Below are 21759 nucleotides of genomic sequence, written 5' to 3'. Positions count from 1 at the left end.
CTTTCCTTTGAAGTCCTGGAAGCTGCTGATCCCTGCTTTCAGGAGTCGGTGTGCCTCAGCAGGCCCCTCCAACCCTGCCCCTGAATGGCCTGGGGTTCCTGGCTTGGTGGTTTGAGGCACTTGGGGCTGTGGTTGTGCAAACCTTTCCACCAGCTAGTAATGGCAGGGAAGTAAGTAGTTCTGCTTCTCCTTCTCTATCTCCATGTGCTGTTCTTTCTCCTGTTCTGGCATCTCTGGCTATGTGATACACTGGATAAGGCATTCATTTGGTTACAGTTTAGTCTGTCTTTGGTAGATTACTTCTAACCCGGGTTAATTCCCAGTTTTTTTTCTTGTATTGGTGCTAAGGAGGGATTTCTGAGGATATGAGTGGCTGAGCAGATGCAGAGGACTGTATGCTGCCTCGGTATGTTTGTGAAAGTTGTTGTTTTGCTTGAATGCACCATGGGCGCATTAAGTTTGGGTTTTTAGTGTGCCTTGGCCTGGTTTGTGCATGCCAGAGTGGACCTGCTGTGGTCCACTCCCCAGGGAGAGTTCCTGCAGGTTTCCTTGCTGGTGGCTTGCTCTTGGCTCTTGCCATGATGCCAGGACATGCTCAGACACACATTTTTGGCAGTCCCACATGCCTGCCTGCCTTCCCTTCTCTGCAGGATGGTGACCAGCAGTGGCCAGCCTGTCCCCAAGCTGCTGCACGTAGGTCCAGAGCTGCCTGCCATGCTCAGCCCTCCAGGGGTGGCTGATGTCCTCTGCTGTCAGGTGCTGTGGAATGGGACGTAGAAGAGATGAGAGTGAAATCTCCCTAGGAACAAATGTAAAATTAAACAAAATGCGTGTTTGTATTAGTCAGCCTAAACCAGACTGTGCTATTTAGGGCTCTCCATTGCAATAAACTTGTCTCTTGTGTTTGTGTGGGAGGACTGCAACAATTAAGTAGTTTTAAGACTGCATCTTAAAAGAGAAAACAAAATGAAAAGATAATGGTTTGGTTTAAGAAAATGTTAATTGTATCATGTTACCTTGTAATCCTGTTATGTTAGAGAAAAGATAGGTGATACCGTGCAGATTGGTTATTGGTAAAATTCATGTTCATGTTCATATTACACATTAAACTCAACTTCATAAGGAGTAATTTTTTTTTGTTTGTTTTTTTAATTCATTAAATTGCAGCCTTTACTGCTGCTGGAGAGTAAACTGCCTGCTGCAGCTGAAGTTGTGGGTAGCAGCCTGCTAAAACATCGACTTTGATGGCATGGGCTGGGCAAATACTGGGCTGGAATGATAAACAACGTAGAGAATAGGAATTTTCAGTTCCCTGGAGTTGCTGAATAGAGCTTAAAGACTAACTGACAAAAAAGATGAAAAGATATAAAATTATTCACACAAGATGATAAATGTGAGTGGAACCAGTGGGGGGAAAAAGGAAAAAAAAGGACTATTCCAGCCTATTTCAGTATCAGGAAGATGATTTGGCAATGGAGTTTGTGGCAGCCAATCTTGCAGGATTATACTGTGTGCTACTCCTTATTTTCTGTTGTCAGAGCAAAAACATGTACAACTTGTAGTGCATCAGTCTGAGTGTTAAATTAGTGACTTCATATCTCCTTAGGAGTGGAATTACAATAAGTTGTGCATTTAAAAAAAGAAGGCTATTTTCAATTTGACTTCTAAATACTGGCTCAAAGTAAATGATAAGAAAAAGCACTTGAGTTGTACTCTTTGCATATGAAAAAGTGCTGATCCTTGTGAATTTAAAAAACCCCACAACAAAGTGCAGGGGTGTGCTCTTGGTGATTGTGATTACAATAGAAAAATAAATATTGGGAAAACTTAGGAAATTATTTTCTGGACATTCATTCTTACGTATTGAGCATTGGTCTAAGAAGCTTTTATTCCTCTTGACCTTTATTTTTGGAGTTGTAAAACCTGCATGGATTCTGAGTCTAAACGAAATGATGATGATGAAACGATGATGATTGAAAATTTAAAATCTTTTTACTCCACCCATTTTCCTTCTTAGGGGTGACTTGGTGTGTGTGTTGTGTGGGACCATGTCTGCTTATCTCTTGATTCAGGAGCTGTCCTCCCTGCCAAGGGTAGCACAGGATCTTACTTTGATGTCTTGTTGCTCTCTCAGGCAGAACCCTTTAGCTCAGTTGGGCAGCCCTTTGTGCCCAGACCAGCTCACAAACGCCCGTCTGTGAGAGCAGAGGTACGTCTTTGTGGTTAGGATGAAGGTTAAATCGTTTGAGTATTGGCTGTCCTCCAACTTGTTTGCATAATTTGAACCCATCTCTGTCCAGAAAGAAGCATTCAGGTTATTTCAAGTCACTGGGATAGAAGAAAAAGCTCCGCCTAAAAGACTGCTCAGCAATGTGGGCTGTGTTGCCTCCACCTCAAGTCCCCACATTGTGCACTGTGAAGGTGTGGCTGGGTGGTGGCTGGTGGCTTCCTTGGTCTTTCTTCCATGTCTGTTCTTGTGGATCCTGCCCTTGGCTTTTGCTGTTGGGCCTGTGCGCTTCTTAAATTCTTGAGCAGCTCCTTGGCATGGCTTTTGTGCTCTCACATTAGTTGGTTGTCAGTTAGGCCTTCACAAGTGTGCCAGAAATGCCATGTAGACACTTTTGTGTGTATGTGGACCTGGCATGTTTGCATCAGCCTCCAGTAGAGAATAATCTCAGTAACATGTACTGGCTTGCCTAAACAATAGGTGTTTTTTCTGTCTTGGTGTCAGTATTTTACACATTTGTAAGACTCATGTCATACCTCTGAAGCAAACTTGGTCATGGTTGTTCTGCAAAATCTGTTCTAAAATCTAATCCTATTTAGACCCTTTCTTCCATACACCTTCCTTATGACACAATATTTTGATGAATGAGTGAATCGATATGACTGTTACTAAATTACGGAAATAAAAACCTAAGCACCATCAGAAGCCTGAAAGAAATACAGTATTTCCATGCCCGGTGCAAAAGTCGCATGTTTTAATGGCTGGAAAAGTCTTTGACTTCATCTTTTTGGTTGGGATTTGATCCTGGATGTTACTTAGACATTCAAAGAAAACATGTGTTGGACTTTCATGTGGAACAGTGTCCAGGATTTTGAGCGAACATTGTCTTGTTTCTCCATTAGGAAGGCCAAAATGCCATGCAGTGAGGAGCCAGAACAATAAACAGGATTTTGAAGCTCGGTTTTCTTACACAGTTCCTGGAATCTCTGGTGAGGAATCGGTGTTCCTGAGGCTGCAGTGCAGTTTTATGTCTTATGTAAAAAGGGGTCTGTGAGGAGTAAAACCTACTTTATTTCCAGTCTGGGGATTTGTAAAACTTTGACATGCAGCTCAATTACAATTATGTTGGTTTAGTTCCCAAAGTGGATACTCTTTATTCTAAAAGAGGCCCTCCTGTGCACAACCAGGAGTATTGAAGGCCCTGAAGTGTTAGCGTTTGAATAGTTTTGGCTTAGCTTTAAAATAAATATCTACTGGATATGGAGCTCTGGGGAGTGGACTAAAGCAAATGGAAAAGGTGAATTAACTGGAAGTTGTTCTGCAAGGCTGAATTCATAGAGCCACAGCACAGTAACACAGCAGCAAATGGAGGCAGAAGAAAGGCATTTTGAAAGCTTGCTTCTGATGTGAAGTAGGTGCAATTTGGAGGCTGCTGTTCCTCTGCCCAGGGTTCTGTTGTCATTGTTCTTGCTCTGCAGCATCAGTCCTGTGTGGCCAGAGCGAGATTCCTGCGAGTGCCCTTACTGTTCCCGCAAGGAATAGTGGGAACCATTCTTGGCAGCTTTGGAAAGACTGCGGTGTTTGTCTCCTGGTCCTTGATGGTTCTTTTGAGTGAAAGCGTCAACAAGTTCCCTTCTTGAAGACAGAGATTCACAGTTTTTCATGTCTCTGATGGAAATCTGTAAAGAGGAGCACGTATGCTTCTTCAGGGGTGTGTGCACCATGAAACATGAAACAAATTGGCAAATCAGTGCTTTTCTGGGTAGGGAAGGAGACTCACTCATAGCTTTTGGCTGCCTTCTGGTAGGAATTCATGTGCCTGTAAACTGAGAGTGGCCCTGGGCCCTGGCACTGGGGCCACAGGGTTTCTGGGGTGAAGAGCCTGTGCTGGGAGTGAAGGTGGTCTCTGCTGTTTGGTCTCCTAAAGGAGTCCTGGAGAGCAGAGATAGTCTGGCTCCTGTTAGAGATACAAGTAACTGGGGGGTCAGTGTGGGAGAGGGGCACTCAGGGAGGCTTTGTGGGACTCAGGTGTCACCGTCAGAGGAGGGGATGGCAAAGGGCCAGGCATGGGGCAGAGTGTCTCTAACAGTAAGTTATTGCTTGTCAGCTGTTAATTGGTGCTGTTCACCTCTGCACATGCATCATCTTCTGTGAGCACGGATAAAACAGTGGCTGGAAACTCGTCAGTGAGGTCTGAGGTGGGTTTCATTGTCTGGTGACCACAGCTTTCTGGTTGCTGTGGTGCCCCAGCATTGTGGAAAGGTCCTTGCTGGCAAGTCAGGAGAAGTGTGATGGCAAAGGATTGCTATGTTTGGCTTGGGATGGCCTTACCTGAGCAGTTCCCAGTAGAATGTGTGTCATCTGACAGGATGGGACTGTGTTTTTTAACAGCTTTTTCCTTGGTAGGAAGTGTGAGGGCTCTGCTCCTGGGGTGCAGAGGTTGGAGGCCACAGTCCTTTGTTGGGCTGCACTCTGCAGGGGAACTTCGGGGTGCCCCAAAGGAGTAGGGCTCTGGCAGCAGACAGGTGTGTAGAAAAGGTTCTTTCTGAAATGCTGGCCAGTGTGGACACGAAGGGAAATAAACTGAAACCAAAGCCACAAACAGCGGTGACCCATAGGCTGTAAATGAAGTCTCTGAGGGGTTGGTGTGCCAGCAGTGGAAAATGGATGTGTTTTTTCCCTCAAAGTTCTAAAATGTTCCAAAAATTTTAAGGCTGTTTTGACATGATTGATCTCGTTTCAGTCCCACAGGTGTGTTTGTTTGTATGTGACTGAAGGATTTTTCTGAAATTGAGTTCATAATGGCATGTTAATTAAAAAATGAATGTTGGACTTGCATGGCATAATTGTTTGAAAGATGTCTGTAAGTGTGTTAGCTGACAGCTTGGTGCAGCTCACAGGTTTTACCCAAATACTTCTTAGGACCACAGCTGAAGGAAAAAAGTGCTTAATGTTTTACCTTCTTTTTGGGAGATGATTATGGGTCAAGAGGCACAGCAGCTACTGTGTCAAGATGCAAACCCAGGAAAGGAAAGGCCAAAGGAAATAGGCTTGTATGGCCAATATGGGTGAGAGCTGAGCATGAAGGTGGGTTTTCTGGTGTAATATTTGGTCAGTTTCCTGAGATACTAAGGAAATATTTGAGTATCTGATGTTAAAGGGAGATTCTGTTGATTCTTTGATCTTGAAAGGCCACTTTCTTGCAAGACAAACAACCCACAAAGAATGTGTCTTCTCTGTTAAAAGTAATTTAAAATGTTGAAATACAATAAATGAACATAGTAAATATTTTCCATGTAAAACATGCAAAAAATAACATTTGATTTTATTCTGAATTAAGAACTAGCAAGCTAAAACTTAGACCTTTTTGGAGAGAGTTGAAGAAGTAATGACATTTGCATTGCTGAGCTGATCCTCTCCTGAAAGTCCTTCAGAAAGAGGCGGCACCTTCGGGGTTGTGCATCTGGAGTATAAGAGTTAAAATTACCCTAAATGGCTGAAGTGTTTTGGGTTTAATTTAATTTGTGTTTTTATTTACTTGTTTTTCATAAAAACCCACAGTAAATGCTAAATAAAGTTTGTTAAATGCTCAGCCCAGCTGCATCATGAGGAGGGCTTAAAGGTGGTTGAAGACACCCTCCCAGTCTAACATGTCAGAGATTTGTGAAGAGTGTTTCAGATCTTCCACACTGTCACAGTAGTGTGAGGGCTGGTGGGGGCATCCCCTGGGACTCCCAAAAGCAGCAAAGCTGATCCATGGGCTGAGAAACAGGGTGATCTTATCTTCCAATTAAAAATAAATTTTAAAATACTGTGTTTGTAAGAGTGAATAATCAAAACAAATGTATCCTTTTCCATAAAAAGTACGGACCTGGATGTTGGAGTAAAGGGATGGAGAGGGAAATGATCTTTCTTAGAAAAGAACAAAAAATAAGTATAAAATCAGATGTAAAATTGGTTATTAAAATTGTACTCAGCTTCCTGACTTAAATCACCTTGATCAACTTGGAAGTATTTAAATACATTCCAAAACCTGAAATGAATATTCTACCTGTGCAAATGTAAAATGCTGTTTTGAAAATTTCAGAAAACCAGGTAAAATTCCAAATGTGTGGGTTGTGGGGGGATTTTTAAATTTTGTTTGTTTTAAACCTTGAATTTTTAATAATTGTGCTCACATAATTACTCAGTTTGGTTTATTTTGAATTTCTGTAGCTATTTTTTTCCTGGTAGTACACCAGATCCCAAGTACATCCCTCCTCAAGTGGAATGGCTGCAGCAAAAGGCGAGTGTGGCTATCTTCTGGTGGTGTATGTTCATCTGAGAATTTATCCAGCAGGAGCTGGGAAGGGTTGGGGCTGTGAAGTACTTTGAAATTATGTTGCTGTCATTTAATGCCTGTCTAAGAATAAAACTCTGGATTTGAGGGAGGAGACAGGAGGACGGGGGTGAAGGTGGAGTGAAATCTCCATCAGCAGAATTAAAGGTCCAAAGAAGCTCTTACCTTCATAAGAAAACTCTAATGGTAGTGTGGTACAACACAGCCCCTGGAGCTGTGTGCAGGAACTGGAGCAGTCTAGGAAGGATGGAAAGACTCCATATAGTGCTGAAGTCAGGCTGTGTGGTGTTCCTTGCTGGGAGCAGCTTGTGCAGCCTGGCTGGATTTTCGGGTGGCCAGGGATTGCTTTCTCCCAGGGAGTCGTGCAGACCTGTGGAGAACTCTGGCTCGTCCAGCCCTCCCCAGAATTGCTGGTTTAGCAACTCTGCCCCTGGGAAGTTTACCACAGAATTATTTTGAAGCTGTTTGATTTCTTTGCAGCCCTGCTGTGGGAACTCTGTTTTTGGGTTTGTTCCGTGGCTTGTTCTGCCTGCTCTGAGCTGGTGCTGCTGGCACCTCTGTCATGGTGCAGTGACAGCACAGGCCTTTGCATGGGTGACAACAGAGCTGTTCAAACATCTCCTGCCTTCTCCTCCTCACCTGGTGACAGGTGAGCTGAGGCTGTGTTGATTTGGTCAAATACAGACTGTGGAGCAGAGCCTTTGCTTGGAATTTGTGTTCCCAGCAGTTTGTAGATGCGACCTGCCTTGTGCTCCAGGCTTACCTGTGGTGCTCAGAGGAGCCTGTCTGCCTCTGGCTGTGCAGAGGTGGGACGATGGTAGGACTCCAGAGCAAGGAACAGGGCACTGAGTGCTGCAGGGACATGTGGGGTTTATTGCTGGAGGAGGTAATGTACAGTTGCAGGTCCAAAATTAGGTGTCCCTCTGAGCAGCTGCGGGTGAGGAGTCATGTCTTAGCAGCGTTCTTAGCTAAAGCTCAGTTGTTAGCAGTTGGGTTTCTTGCAGCAGTGTTTGTATCTGTGGGTCCATGTTCAGTGTTGTCCAACAGCCCCTGTCTTCCCCAGGCCCCAGACTGTGGTGTTGTGTGTTCAATGCCACTGCTGAAGATCACAGCTCACTGGCACCCTGGCTGCACGCCTCAGAACCCAGCAGGGAAAAGTGAACAAAAAAGCTCAAAAGCTCTTACGAAAATGTTTGCTGACTCTGCCCTCTTACTGCTCCCCCCCGCCCTGAAAAAGATGACAAGGTTTGAAAATTATCTGCTCTCTAGTAGATGAGGAGTCCTTCTAGTGCAGAAGATAACTGTAGAGAAGGAGATTGCCAGGTCTGCAAGGCAGGTATGAAGGTGACAGATAGGGGAAGTTCCAGAAAATGGAGTGAAAATGATCACTTTGAGGGACTTGGAATGAGTGGAAAGGATAATGGTGTTAAGAAGGGGAACAGAAAAAAAGAAGAAAATCAAAGTGCTTTTCTTGGTAAAGTAGTTTTGCCATGTAACTCATGTAGGTAGCTACACTTCAGTTTCCTGCATGGTCATGAAATAGGTATTGGGAGAATGCTGCTGCAGTGGTCTTCAAATTAAGGGAAATCTTAGGCAGAGCAGATTTTGTTTGACTGCATAAATGTCTCTTCATGAGAAACAAACCTGACCAACAACTAAGTTCACTCAATAGTGGTTCACTGGTTTTAGCTTCAAACTCTGCTATCCTAGGTCGTGATTATCCTTGCTCTGGGAAGCCATGAGGAATGTTAGATTATCTGTCCTGAAAATGGCGCGAGGGACACGGAGGAAGACCTTGCCATCAGACCACAGTGGGACAGATCAGTCCAAAGTTCTGGTACAAAGGAACACAGTCTTGTCCATGTCTGTAGTGAATGTGCCCAGACAAAGGGCTGTGCAGATCAGTAGGGGGGACTTCTGTTTTTACTGGCATATACTGTCAAGTGAGTTCATATTGTTCAGTCAGTTCTGGGGGTTTTGGGGATGATTTAGTAATTCCTGTTTTTTCAGCCAACTGACAGAAAAAGAATGTATTAGAAGCATTGATAAAGAATTCATTTATTCAGCTCAGATCTGCCTGTTTGTTGGCAGTGCTCAGCTTCCTTTGGAGCTGCAGGGCAGGCTGGGGACCTGTGGGGACAGGGGCTGGGTGGGCGAAGTGTCACTGCTGCTGAGTACTGTCGCGGTGAGTTAATCCTGCTTTTCAGAGGGGAAATGGCTAATACGTGAGTAGATGCCTTGTGAACAAGCAACAGCTGGGTGCAAAGCAGAAATCTGCTAAAACATGAGTAATTTCTGAGTGTTGCATAGAGTTTTTGTGTGTATTCAGCAGCAAATTACCATTTGAGCTTAAGCTGCTGTTGCTTCGCTGGAGTTGGCGTGAGCTGTGTGTTTGAATTGATGGTCATTGCTATGAGACTGTCAAAGCACTGGTACAATGTGGGGGCTGGCTCTCTGTCCTTCCACTTGCAACACAGCCGATTCCGTTCAACAAGAACTATTTTAATTGGGTTCCACTCTGTGTTATGTTAAAACTCTGATGCTAGACACAGAAACTCGTGACACTTGTTTTGTTTCTTCCTGGAAACATACTCTTCATTCTGCTTTGGCCATTCAAATTGGTTTTACATGATTGTCAGCTGAAAATAATACTGCGATTGGCAGCAGCATGGCAGCTTCCTGCGGCCCAGGACCGGCAGCAGAGTAACTTGTCCAGGGGGGCTGGGAAATGAAAATTCTTGCTCTGAGAGCATTCGTTGCTTAGCAGGCTGCAGCGTGGCCTTGGGGAAGGGCTGGCCCAGCACCCCAGCTGGCCTTGGCTGGCAGCTCCCATGCTGGGTGCTGTGGGATGGCAGAGCTGGTCCATTCTGGAGAGCATGTTGGCCACCATCGCTTGGTCACGCTGTCCCTGAGAGCCCAGCTGTGCTCAGAGCTGGGAGCTGGGCTGGAGGCCAGCTGTGGGTGAGGCCGGGAGCCACCGGGGCAGAGGCGGCACATGTGGGGGAGAGGAGAGCTTGGGTGGTGAGCCTGGAGTGCATAACTGCAGTGGGATGGCTGGTTAGAAAATAACCAGTAGTCATGACTTCTGTTAATTAACTACTAAGAGTTAAATAAATGTTGTTGTAAAAACTAGTCTGTGTTTATTTGGCATGTCTCTCTCCAGCCGAGGCTGGTGCTAGTTGGTACACGCTCCGCTGCTGAGCCTGTCTGCAGCGTGGTTTTATGTTTTCTGTCTGTATTGATTTTCATGATTCATTGACCATGATCTAAGCAAAAAGCACACTTAAATGACACTGGAGACAGCTGTCTGTTAAAGTAGGACCTTTATGTAGCTTGAAATGGCGCCAGGCTTTTTTTCCATTACTTTATCAAGTAACACACACCAGTAATATTCTTTGTTTAATTTCCTTTTCTAGGTCACTGGTATGTCACCTCTCTTTTGTGTAAGGAGCAGATGGTAAATTCTTGCTCTAAACTTTCCAATCAGTTTTGCTCCTGTTATTTTTCTGATAATCATTTGAGGTTATTGTGAAATGGAAGGGCTTACATTGTGTTTGGGAGTCTCTATGAAGGACTCAGTTTTTCTCCCTGTGGAGCTGTTTTGGAAGGTACATGTGGGAAATTCAAATAAAAGCAGAAACATATAAAGCTTGGGAAGCTGATGTGTAGCTTTTTCCAGTTTTAATCTGTCTCTCTTTGTATGGCAAGCTGAAGTTCCAGATGTTGTTTTGGCTTGGAGATAGTGAATAGGGGAAAAATAAGCATTCTTAATGGTAACAGAGTCAGCCTGTCTGGATCTGAGCTGACAGGAAAAGGGAGAGATAAAACCTTCATTAATGGTGCACACGCTGCTGAAGAGCCAGTGGAGCAGGGTGGCTGCCCTGGGAAGCAGTCCTGGATTGGCAGTGCCCGGTGCCAGCTGCGGGAGGTGACAGCTGCTGGGCTGGGGCCACCACTGTGACACTGAACAGTGACTTCTGTGGGGAGCAGTGCACCTGGTTCAGGTGTGCAACCCCCACCTTTTCCCATTCAAAGTTAATTCTTAACCTCCTTGCTTCTCCCCCCAATATCCTTCTTGCTGTCCTGCTTGCCCTCAGCAGCTGCCTGTGGGTTTTGGGAGGTGCGGAGCTGAGGTGCGGGGCTGTTGGTCAAACATGCTTTTGAGGTCAAATGGCTCGGTGGCTCTTACCCTCATTGGGACTCTGTCTTGGAGCACCAGTGCGTGTTTTTAATCTTGTCCCTGCGAGGAGTTGCATTTACTGTGAGTTGCAGAGTGGTTTGGGCATGTGTGTGCTTGATTTCTTCTGGAGGAGACTAAGCTGCAAGCTCTGTTCCTGGTGTGTAGGAAATGTGCTCTGTCCTGAAATGTAGACATCAAGTTCTCAGCCTCTTCTGGGCAGCTTGGAGCCTTATGTGGTTGCACCTTCCCAATACGGGGATCAAGCTCAGTTCACTCTGAAGTAAGAGTGCTGAAATGCATTATAGGAGTACATGTGGTGGCCAGAAATGGGATTTCCTGGGTTAGTCCATAGGTTATATGTATAATAGTCTATCCACTTTCTGTGTTATATTAAATATCTAAATATGCCATGTCCTGTGTCTCTTTCATACCTGTTCCTCCTGTCAGGCTTATTTCTAAAATGTATGAGCAGATTATTTTTAAATAATTGCTGCAGTTCCACTGATTTCCTCCTTTTCTTTTTTCCCTTTTTCATTATCGAGTCTAGGAAGTAGCAGTTTCTGGTTGATGTCCTGACCCCACGTGGCATAGTGTCCTTCAGGGCTTTCTGGCCTCAGAGGGCAGTTCTGGTGAGAATGCTCAGCTCACTTGCCTTAATACTGTAAAGCTAGCAGGGAATAGTGCTGACCCTGAGCCATCTGAGGGACATGAAGCTGAACTGCTGCAATCCTTCTGGTGTCTGAAGTCATGGCTGTTTGCTGCTTAGAATTGGGATAAACTTGTCCTCATCAGTTTGTGTAAGTTGCTGGAACGAGGGTCTGGGTAGGTGGGAGGGAGGAGAGCTGCTGTGTGTTGGTGCAGCAGAGTAAGGGATCCTTGGAGCATGTGCAGTATTGGCCAGCTGGACATGTGTGTCAGCACAGGCCCGGATTGGAACAGTTTAACCCTTTTTTGCCTTGTTTTTGCCTCAGGTGGGAGTACCTGCCTGGAGCTGGCTGCCTGACCAGCTGTGATCGTGTATGCATTGCCTGGCGTCTCCGAAACACCATTCTTAAAAATCCCACTGGACTGGGCTGTGCAAGACACTTCAGAATAAAGGGCCTCTTGCAGAAAGGGAGCCTGGGTGTAGGAGACTGCTGCTGCCTACCTTTGTGCTGCTCACATTCCTCACTTGGGCCCGCAGGCAGCAGTGGGGTGTCTTGGTCATGTGGTTCATGACTCAAGCCAAGCCCAGATGTTTTCATGCCTGGTCTGGCCTATTTTCTGAGAATAATTTTGGATGCTTCAGTCCATTTTATTGTGGTTTCCTTAGTGTCTAGTCCAGCTGAAGTTGATTCCTGGCCTAATTGAATGCTCACAGGCAGACATGGCAGCTCCTGCTTTCTCTCTGCAGCTGTGTTCCTGCAAACTTCAGAGTGCTCACAATTAGAGCCACACTGGTGAGAACCTGGGGTAGGGTTTTGGTGCTTCTTTTTTTTTTTTTTTTTTTTGAGTGGAAAGTTTTAGAGCATGAAACCCAGCAGAGCCTGTCTTGTGGCAAGAAGATGAGTGAAAACACAGAAGGTTTTTGTGGAGTCAGATCTGGCCTTGTTGACCAACCTGGCTTTCCATTTCCACTGAGCAGTGATAGGGACGTGGAAACCTTTTTGTACTGACTGTTGGACCTTTCCTTCAGCATTATCTGGCTGTCAGGTTGATGACAGTTACTATCCAGAGTATGCAAAATTTATTTCCTTGTGCCTTGGACAGTGCTTTTTTCCCCTTTGTAGGAGCAGTTTGTAGAGCAGGTTATTTGTGGGAAGTACATTCACTCCTTTAACTTAAGTTTTCCTCTCAGAGGAAAATGGCTTTATGTTGTTGGAAAAAGAGTGGCATGGTCACCTGCTCCGTGTGAACAAGTGCTGCCTTGTGCCCTATTCAGAATGACCCCTTCCTCCATCACGGCCCATGAGTGAAGGGGGCTCCTGTGTTCAGGAGTGGTTGGTGAAGGTTGTCTTTGACTCACTGTCTTCAGTGTGTTACATTTACAGTCATGGCTGGGTCCACTCTGCGGAGATGCTGGACCTTGTAAATGGCCAGTGGATATATGTCATAAGCTCAGTGGAATCATGAGTGTGGCCTTGTGCCCAGCTGGTGATAGGTGTGTTGCTCTTGGGCAGTCTGCGGAGCTCCAAAGCCAGACTGATCCCTAAGGAGAGCTTTAGCATTCATTGTGCTTCATGCCACAGCTAAGTGTGTGTGAGGTCAATTAAAACAGAAGTCTGTAGGATTCTATGGAATGGCTTTCTGAAGATCTGCAGGTACTGTTGGGTTTGGCAAGGCCATGTGAGATGCATGAGTTTGACAGCGTACAGCTAATAGATGGAAAGGGAACAGTTGAAACTGCTCTGGAAGGAAGTGTCAGAATTGTGTATAATTGGGATAAATTTGGTGTTGGGAGAGGTGACAAGGTGGTGATTGGACAGAGGGATGTGTAGCAGGCAGTGATGGACCTCAGTTGGGACTGTAATGGGGAGCTCCTGTACCAGGAAGGGACACGGGGGTTTGCTAAAAAAGCCACTGAGGAATGCCAGGACAAAGGGATTTGGAAAGAAAGTTCTTGAGCTGTTTTAGCCCAGAGGCTTGAATGTTACCTGGATCAGTGTCTCAGGTGAGGCTGCCACAGGTAAGATATGAGCGAAACAGAGCCCTGTAGTGGAGGCTGTGGTACCTTAGGAAGCCTTAGGTGAGAAAGGGGGAAAACTTGCAGGATGCTTTTAGGGAGCTGGAGCACTGCAGAGGAGAGAAACGTAGTGTAGGGAGAGAACCTAAAGCTTTGGTGTGAACTGTAGCGTTGAGGTGAATGTTGCTGATGTGGGAAGAACAGAAATACAACTGGAGGGTTCTAGGATGGCGAAAAGCCTCATCTAGTCTTCACCTTACTATCTTCTTCAAGACAGCTGCATTCCCCCTAGCAATGAGTGCCCCTCACTGTTATTTATGGATTTCATGAGGCTCTGTACATTCCTGCTCTGGAGTGTCTCATCTGCAGAGTGCTAGCAGAAGATGGGAGGCTGCAGAGCACCAGGGCTGTATTAGGACCTGCTTTGTTTGTATCTTGGATTTAAAAACAGACTAATGTGGCTCTGGTCTGTCCAAATAGGCAAGACCAAACTGTAGAACAGTACTGCTAAAATTCTGGGGTGGTCTAGCATAATCTCTGAAGATTTGGCTTTCTCATGCAGCAGGGTGTTTCCTTCTTCTTGAGATTGCTAATTGCATTCAGTTTTCTGGACTGAGAGTAATAGTTAATGAAATGCACTACAAAGAGGAAATGCTGTTTGGTGACTTGTGCCTATGGAGTGTCAGAAACTGCTGTTCTCAGTCTGATTGCTCTAAAAATGTTGGTTAATTTTCTTTGGCTGGCTGAGGCTAGGAGCAGTTAAACTTAAGTGGGGTGCAGAAGGAACACCTGACTCTTCTGTGTCCCTTAACCTTTCCGACTTTGTAGCAGACCATCACTCCTGAAGAATGCCACTCTAATCCCAGCGTAATCCCTGAGTAGTGAGCCAGAGGTGTGAAACCAGGTTCTTCTGTCTCTCCTTGGTGCCCCTGCCATGGTATGGTGTTCCTCTGTGCCTCTCCTGCTCCTGTCCTGCTCAGGTTCATAGATTTATATATATACACAAATAAAAATACATATATTTATAGTATTTCCATCTTTGATGGTTCTATTTTAACTAGTGGCTGTATTTGCTGTGTCATGCTGCCATTGTATTATTCTGACAATGCAGTGAAATGGGTTAAAGAAAAAATCTTGTGGCTAATTTTCATCAAAATACCCCAAACTGCACTCAGGGTGGGGTGCTTGGGCTAAAGGGCAGAAGTAGAATATTCTTGTGGTGATGACCCTGTGAAAATGACTCTGGAGGTTCAGATTTACCCAGGCAGGCAAAATCTTGCTGGGATTGTTGATGTGCAAATGAGGGTCTTCACTGGGAGTGAGGAGTGAAATATCAACACAGATGAGGGGTCACCTGGAGAGTCCTGTGGCGGAGGGAGCTTCCAAAAGTGCCTTCACTTCACTCAGAGTTTGGCTCTGAGTGATCTGACCTGATAGCGTCAGGGACTTCGAATAAAAGCATTTGCACCTCTGTAGGTCCCTGCATGTGTGAAAACACACTGAGACTGGAGGGAGACGCTGCTTAATTAATGCATTTGTAGGAACTAGACAACATTGTTATCTTGCAGCAGGGCTCACCCCAGTGAGAGATGGTCTCTAAAAGCTGTGTGCATCATCAGACTGGTTGCTTCTCTGCAACCCAGGATAAAGACATGAATATTTAAAATTTGTGTAAAGAAAAACAAGGAAAACCAGGAAAAAAACCCAAACAGCTTCTCTTAGGAAAAATTAGGACTTTGTGGGTGATAACCAAGCTAAAGATTTGTTTTTGGAAATGTTTGTTTTGGTTGGCTGGAGTGTTCTGCAGAAACTCCGAACAGGCGAACTATGTAATATTTAACTGGTTACTAAAAAGCATTTGAAAATGATTAGCAGTCAGTGATCTCATTTAGACTGTGAGTTCAACTGTCTCAGTTTTTCACTGAGATTATAATGCAGCTGTCGGTGGGAGTGATGTTTATTTGGAGAGCAGGGGATTCCGCTGGGGGCTGTGTTTTTGCTGTTGGGGGAGCTGCTCAGAGCCATGGCAGTGCTCTGGGGCTGCTGAACCATATCCCAGTGACACTGGAGCTGTGCCACGCTGTGCCCTTGCTGTGCACATGGCAATGGGGCCAAGTGGTCGTGCCCATCCTCCTTGTTTTCCCTGGTCAGGACACACCGGGATACCACAGGAGTAGTGTGTGATGGGCCATCTCAAAATGCCTGCCAGTTCCTGTGTGTTTCTCCCTGAGCTCCTTCATCACACACTGCACAGATAACATCTGGAATAAACAGAGTCTTGCTGGCTGGAGGAAAGCAGGCCCAGGCTCAGAGAGGTAGGCTTTGAGTAAGTTAAAAGTAAGTCACTCTTACTGGGTGCATTTTGGGTTTGTGTGGTTATTTTAATCTTTTTTTCCTAAACTATTCAGAAACAGCTTTTACGGGCAATTCCTGATAATCTCTCTGTTGAAATTATTTGTGTTTGGGATGTACTCACAGCTGCTGGTTAAATCCAGGTGTCCTGTTGGGGTAGTTTGTATCTTCATTGGCAGTTTTGTGCTGAGATGTGACAGTATACTGTCTTTTGACAGAGAACCATTCCAGCTGGAAAAGTGTCATGTCTAGCAGCAGGATGTGCAGGAGTGCTCTGCTTGCCTCCTAAGCCCAAGGCCTTAGCACAGATGAAGTCACCAGATGTTCATGGGGATTTTCCCCACTTTGTGGGCATCTAGAATGGCCTTGGTAGAGTGGTATTCAGGGTTGTCTATAGCTCTGACTTGTGCCTACCAGGGAAGTGTCTGGGGAGCTTTACAGCTGTGGAGCCTTTTTCCTGGCAGTTATGGAATGCAGTGTTCCCCACGGCTAGGGGCTGTCTGTGTCCCACGTAAGAATATACCTGTGCAGCAAGGAAATGTGTGTAGCATAATAAAATAACACCTTTGTTTATATGTGAAATATGTGAGAAGCCACAATAATTCCTGTGTATCCAAGTGTCTTGAGCAGATACCTGTGCAGTGCCTTGGGCACATTTGTGTGAGGTGAAACCTGAACCTGAGCATTCCCTTGAGTGGCTCATGGATCTGCAAACCCATGCATGTTCTTTGTGTGCTGGTTCTCTGCACATGTGGAATTGCACACTTCACTTTCCAGGCGCTCCCAGAGGTGATGTGATCAGTGAACCATGGACAGGGACTTTGTGAATAAGGGCTTCTAAGGGATGTTGCTGCATGCAGGGTCTGCAGGGGAAAGCTTTTCCATGGGGCAATGCTAATGCTTCATAGTTGCCTCCTGGTGAATTTATTTACCCTGCAAGGCAACAAATGATATGGAAAGATACACATGTGGCTTCAAAGGCACTGGGAAGTTGCAGATGGATTTAAAAGTGTCTGTGCTTGCTTCATGGTTTGAGTAAGGCATCTGTCAGTGGATTGCCTAAGCCCCCTGTAATGATGCAATACCTGCACACAGCCTGAGCTTTTACACTGGGGCAAGTGCCTTCTGTGTTGTATCTCCTGCAGCCACAGGGAGGTTCTGCTGCCCACAGGGAATCACCGAATAGTTGGTGTTGGAAAATCCCTCTAAGATAATGAAGTCAAACCATTCCTCCAGCACTGCCAAGGCCACCACTAACCCACGTCTCCAAGTGCCACATCCACATAGCTTTTAAATCCCTCCAGGGATGGGGACTCCACCGCTGTCCTGGGTAGTGCCAGGCAGCCTGTGCCAGTGCTAGACGGCGCTTTCCATGGAGGAATTTTCCCCAGTATACGATCTGAACCTCTCCTGGCACAGCTTGAAGCCATTCCCTCTTGTCCTGTCCCTTGCTCCCTGGGAGCAGAGTCTGACCCCCCCGGCTGTCCCCTCCTGTCAGGGAGTTTTGGAGAGCCAGAAGGTCCCTCTCCCCTGAGCCTCCTTTTCTCAATGCTGGATTCCCCTAGCTCTCTCAGCCACTTCTGGGACTCCAGCCTCTTCCCCAGCTCTGTTCTCTTCCCTCCAGCCCTCAAGGCCTTTCTTGTTGAGAGGGCCCCAGAACTGCCCCCAGCAGTCCAGGGGACAGGCCGTGCTCTGGTCCTGCTGGTCACACTACGGCTGACACAAGCCAGGTGCCCTTGGCCTTCCTGCCCACCTGGGTGCACATGGCCCACGTTCAGCCACTTTCACCAGCACTCCCAAGGCCTTTCCCAGCTTTCCAGCTGCTCTGCCCCAGCCTGGAGCACTGCCTTGAGTGGCTGTGATGTGAGTGTGGGACTCAGCACTTTGCCTGGTTGAATAGACCATTGGCTTCAGCCCACATACAAGGTCACAAGTCTCTCTGCTCCCCAGCTGCGCTGCATGGGGAAGCTGACTAATTACATTTGGTCTCTTTAGTGCCAGTTGTGCATTCTGGGCCTTCAGTTGGTCTGCTTGTTCCGTAGGGGTTGCGTGAGAGCCACTGCCCTCCCCTCTTAAAGGAGAGGCTCTTTGTGATTGTGCCTTCCCCACCCTGCTCAGGTAGGAGTTGGTGCTGCTTCTGGCTCACTCCTTTGACTAGGAAACACTTTTTTCTTTCTGGGATAAGCGGTTGTGTTGTCATGTGTCTGTCCCCCCCAGTCCATCGCTGTGAGTGTCTTGTCCCATGCCAGGCTGTTCCTGCAGTTGGTGTGTCAGCTGGAGCTGTGGGCTGGCAGCATGGGCAGTACATGGACCTGTACTTGGATGTGCCAGGAGGGAGAGCGAGCAGGGGTTTATTTTTATAAGAGACGCTCATGCTTTGCTACCTCTTCCTTTTCTTTTAAGAACCAAGGGATTGGCTCTTTGTGAACATGCCAGAGTTACTGACCTCATCAGGAGAAACTTCCAGGACACTCTACACTGTGAAGTTGCCTTTTGCCTGGTGGTTTTATTCTTACTCAGCAGTGCTGTGATTTTGCTTTGTACACAATACAGAAGAACCAGTATCCTGGCCTTCACTCTCTCTGTGTTTGCGGTGACTTGAATCTGAGACATTTGGTCTTTCTGGGTGGCACTTTGGCACATTTTTGGAGCCATGATTCATGGATGTGTGCCTTGTGCGTTTTCAGGTGGTTACCAAATGGAGTTGGTGGCTGGCTTCTGTCTTCTGAATTCTGGCAACCAAATTTAGACCATAAGAAAGGACTGCTCAAGGTTGCTGCTATCTGATGCAAGGAATGCCTTTGTGGGGCTGCTTGGGGGGCTGGCACCTCCTTTGTGTGAGCTTCAGTTAAAGAGCAAGCTGTGAATTATGGCTTTTAAATGCACATTTCTCCTTCTGAAGACACAGCTGTTGATGAATTCAGTTCGCGTGTGGCTGTTGTGGATGCCACAACTGTGATCCAGTATTATGGATGTTTTCTTTTGATAGGAATCTGGTGAGGTACATGCAAAATATGTACAGCCCTTGGGCTCTTGGCGGGTGGCCACTGGGACTGTCAGTGATATCTGGGTGCTTCTGATCTCATCTGGAAAGTCTGAGCTGCTCCCATGCTTCATGTTCCCATGTCTGTGTCATATGGAGATGAAATGCAACCTGAAGTTTCTGCACTAATTGGATGACTGTCTGGCATGGTCTGTACGCAGTGGTGGCACTGGGGACTAAAGGCTGTTTCCCAACAGCCAGTGCCTGTCGGAGTGCCTGTGGTGTTTCAGGTCATCTGAACTGGTTCTTCTCTCCCTTGTGGCTTCTTGCAGCTGCTGTCCCGACAGTCCCAGTACAGAACTGGCGTCTCCTTCACATTACTGTGAGGCTATACAGGAATGATTTGGCAGGACACAAACAGTTTTCTTAGGAGAGAGAGCAATATTGGCTGTGAAAGTTGTAGAGACATTGGGGTTTCAGGGTGGATTCTGTAGTGTTGGGACTTCATGACTGCAAACCATAAGGATTCTGTCAACTGTTACCTAAACCAATTGTGTGTCTGGGTGTTATGCTGGATGTCTTCACCAAGCGTTACATCTGTCTTGCACTTGGCTTATTGTTCATTAGGGCTTCTGAAGCCAGTTTAAAGGACTCCTGCTTTGGAATCCAAAGCTGGCCTTAGAGCAGATGCTGGCCTGCCCAGCAGCCATGGTCCCTCCCTTGCCTGCACTGCATAGCAGGTTTTTTTGGAAATCTGGGAGCTGCCACTTTGAAAGAGACCTTTCCATTGATAGCAAGTTTCTGGTTTTTCAGTGATAATGTGCTTTTGTAGGAGGAAGTTAAACCCAAACGATCCACTTTTCCCTGTACGTGGCTGAAGCTCAGACACAGCGTCCTGTTTCCCTCTCTGCCCTGTGGTATTCTGTAGTGGTGCGTATGGAGTATGGCATGGCTCTGTGGGTATGAAACACCGGGTGCTTGGATCCCTGCGATCCCTGCATCCCTGTGTGTGCAGTGTGGCATGTGCTGGAATCTGCATCGGTGTGTATGGAGCGTGCCGTGGAGCTCTGGGATCACTGAAGCCCTGAGCTCTGAGATCGCTGGAGCGCTGGGATCCCTGCCCGTGTTCCCAATGCCCTCTAGTGGCTCCTGGCAACCGCTGTGCTACGGGAGCTCCGGTCAAACAGCAAAGATCCTTGTGTTTAGAAGAGAAAATACATTTTGTGCATCTTTTGCTGGTTGCTTTTTAATTCTTCTTTATTTATCTGCGTTAAATCCCAACCCTTCCCTTGGGTTTTGCGGGTTCATGGAAGTTACTCTGACTTTTCTGGTGGAGATCTTTTCTGTTTCCCCTCAAAGCCCATATTATACAGTTTTACAGAATATCTTCTCAGTTCACAATAATTTAACTTTTTAATAACTGGTTCAAAGAATGTATCTTCTGTATTACATTCCTGCTTTGTTCTGAGAGGGTTCATACTTGCCTACTACAATCTATGTGGTAGTTGCATGTTATGTCTCTGTGAATCTAAAAAGAAATTGCAGTAAACACACGAATTTTATAAGTGAAAGAAATGACTTGGGAAACAAGACACAGTTAAAAAGGAGACCAATCAGCCTTGGGTTGTGTTGTGTTTTGTGTAAGGAATTGATGAAAGCCATCGCTAAACGCTGATTTTGGGGTGGCTGCATTTTCTGACAGCAGTGGAAGTGTACAGAGCTCTCGTGTCTCTCCTTTCTGCAGCTCCGGGGTGGTTGATGGAGTTATGATTCTCCCTGTGCTGATGGTGATGGCGTTCCCATCTCTGAGCTGGCAAGGTGAGTGTTGTGTGAGGTCAGAGTTTTCAGTGTGGTGTTTGGGATCTCTTCCATGATTGCTCCAGTAAGGGCACTGGATTTGGAAAGTGACTTCCATAACTGGTTTATACAGCTGTGTGCACATGAAGCTTTTCTGGAACGCAGTGTGTTTAACGTTTGCCTCAGCAAAAAGGGGAAGAGTATTTCCACTGTCATGGAAAAGCAGGAATGGTTCATTTGAAGATCTCTTGGATGTTTTGAGAGATGAGCTCCTGGAAGATGCATACTTGCTACTTTGCAAACAGCCTTTGGAAAAGGTTGAATAAAGGCTTTTGCAAGTAACTTGGTTTTCTCCGTTTCAAAATGTAACTTACTTGAGAGAGGTCTCTTGTGTCTGCAGTGGCATATCTTTGTCATGCTGAAATAGCTGAATTAGAATCGTTATCTCCTACTTAGTAGCTCTTTAGCTCTAGCTGAAAACAGTATCTCTTCCCTTAAACAGAATTTATTGTCTCATGATTTTGTTACCTTTAACTGAAGCTGTTAAGAACGGGATGATGTTTTTCTTTGACTCTTCCCTTTTACAGATGATGAACTGAAGCTCAAGATGGTCCCTTACGAATGTGTGTGTGAAGGCATGTCCTGTGGGAATGGGGATCGGTGCCAAGGCCAGCAGTGCTTTGCTGCCCTGAGCATCAATGATGGGGCTAAGGTTTACCAGAAAGGCTGCTTCTGGGTCTACGAACAAAGAAAAATGACGTGCAAAACGCCTCCGTCCCCTTACCAGGCTGTGGAGTGCTGCCAGGGACACCTGTGCAACATGAACATCACTGTGCAGCTGCCCTCTTCCAAAGGTGAGCGCTTCATTAATCAGTAGTGCATTTGGAGAAAGAAGAGGGGGTTGGCATTGATCTGTTGTGCTGTGGTGGGAGAGAGATGGCTCCAGTGCTGGCTGAAGGAAGGGTTTAGTGGGCACAGGATGCCCTTTGTACCCCATCCCCACCCTGGGGCCTGCTGGCACACATCTGATGCCCATGGGTCGAATGGTCTGTGTGGCCAAGGCAGTGAGTGTCTTGCAGTGTGTAGTTGGGGTCAGGATGGAGGCACTGCCTGTGAGAAGTTGCTCTGTGCAGGTGAGATTCTGCTGTTCCACAGGCAGAGCATCATCTGTGCAGGTGTGCTCTCACCTGGCTGTGGCACAGCCTCTCTCACACTGCGT

At 46.3% G+C, this 21759-nt stretch overlaps 1 protein-coding gene across 2 annotated transcripts in view; it reads left to right on the top strand.

The window, feature by feature from the left end:
* The window catches only part of ACVR1 (activin A receptor type 1), a 42546-nt gene that overhangs the window by 5607 nt on the left and 15180 nt on the right, over positions 1-21759 (top strand). For both annotated transcript variants that reach the window (XM_085067227.1, XM_085067226.1), the window contains exons 2-3: positions 20488-20561; positions 21128-21394. In XM_085067227.1, coding sequence (XP_084923353.1) covers positions 20510-20561; positions 21128-21394 — 319 coding nt within the window. In that variant the 5' untranslated portion in view covers positions 20488-20509. The remainder of the gene's footprint in view (positions 1-20487; positions 20562-21127; positions 21395-21759) is intronic.

This window comes from Lichenostomus cassidix, chromosome 7 (assembly GCF_008360975.1).
Source record: "Lichenostomus cassidix isolate B80296 chromosome 7, HeHo_3.0, whole genome shotgun sequence".
Classification (NCBI taxonomy): domain Eukaryota; kingdom Metazoa; phylum Chordata; class Aves; order Passeriformes; family Meliphagidae; genus Lichenostomus; species Lichenostomus cassidix.
This window is presented reverse-complemented; position numbering and strand designations above follow the sequence as displayed.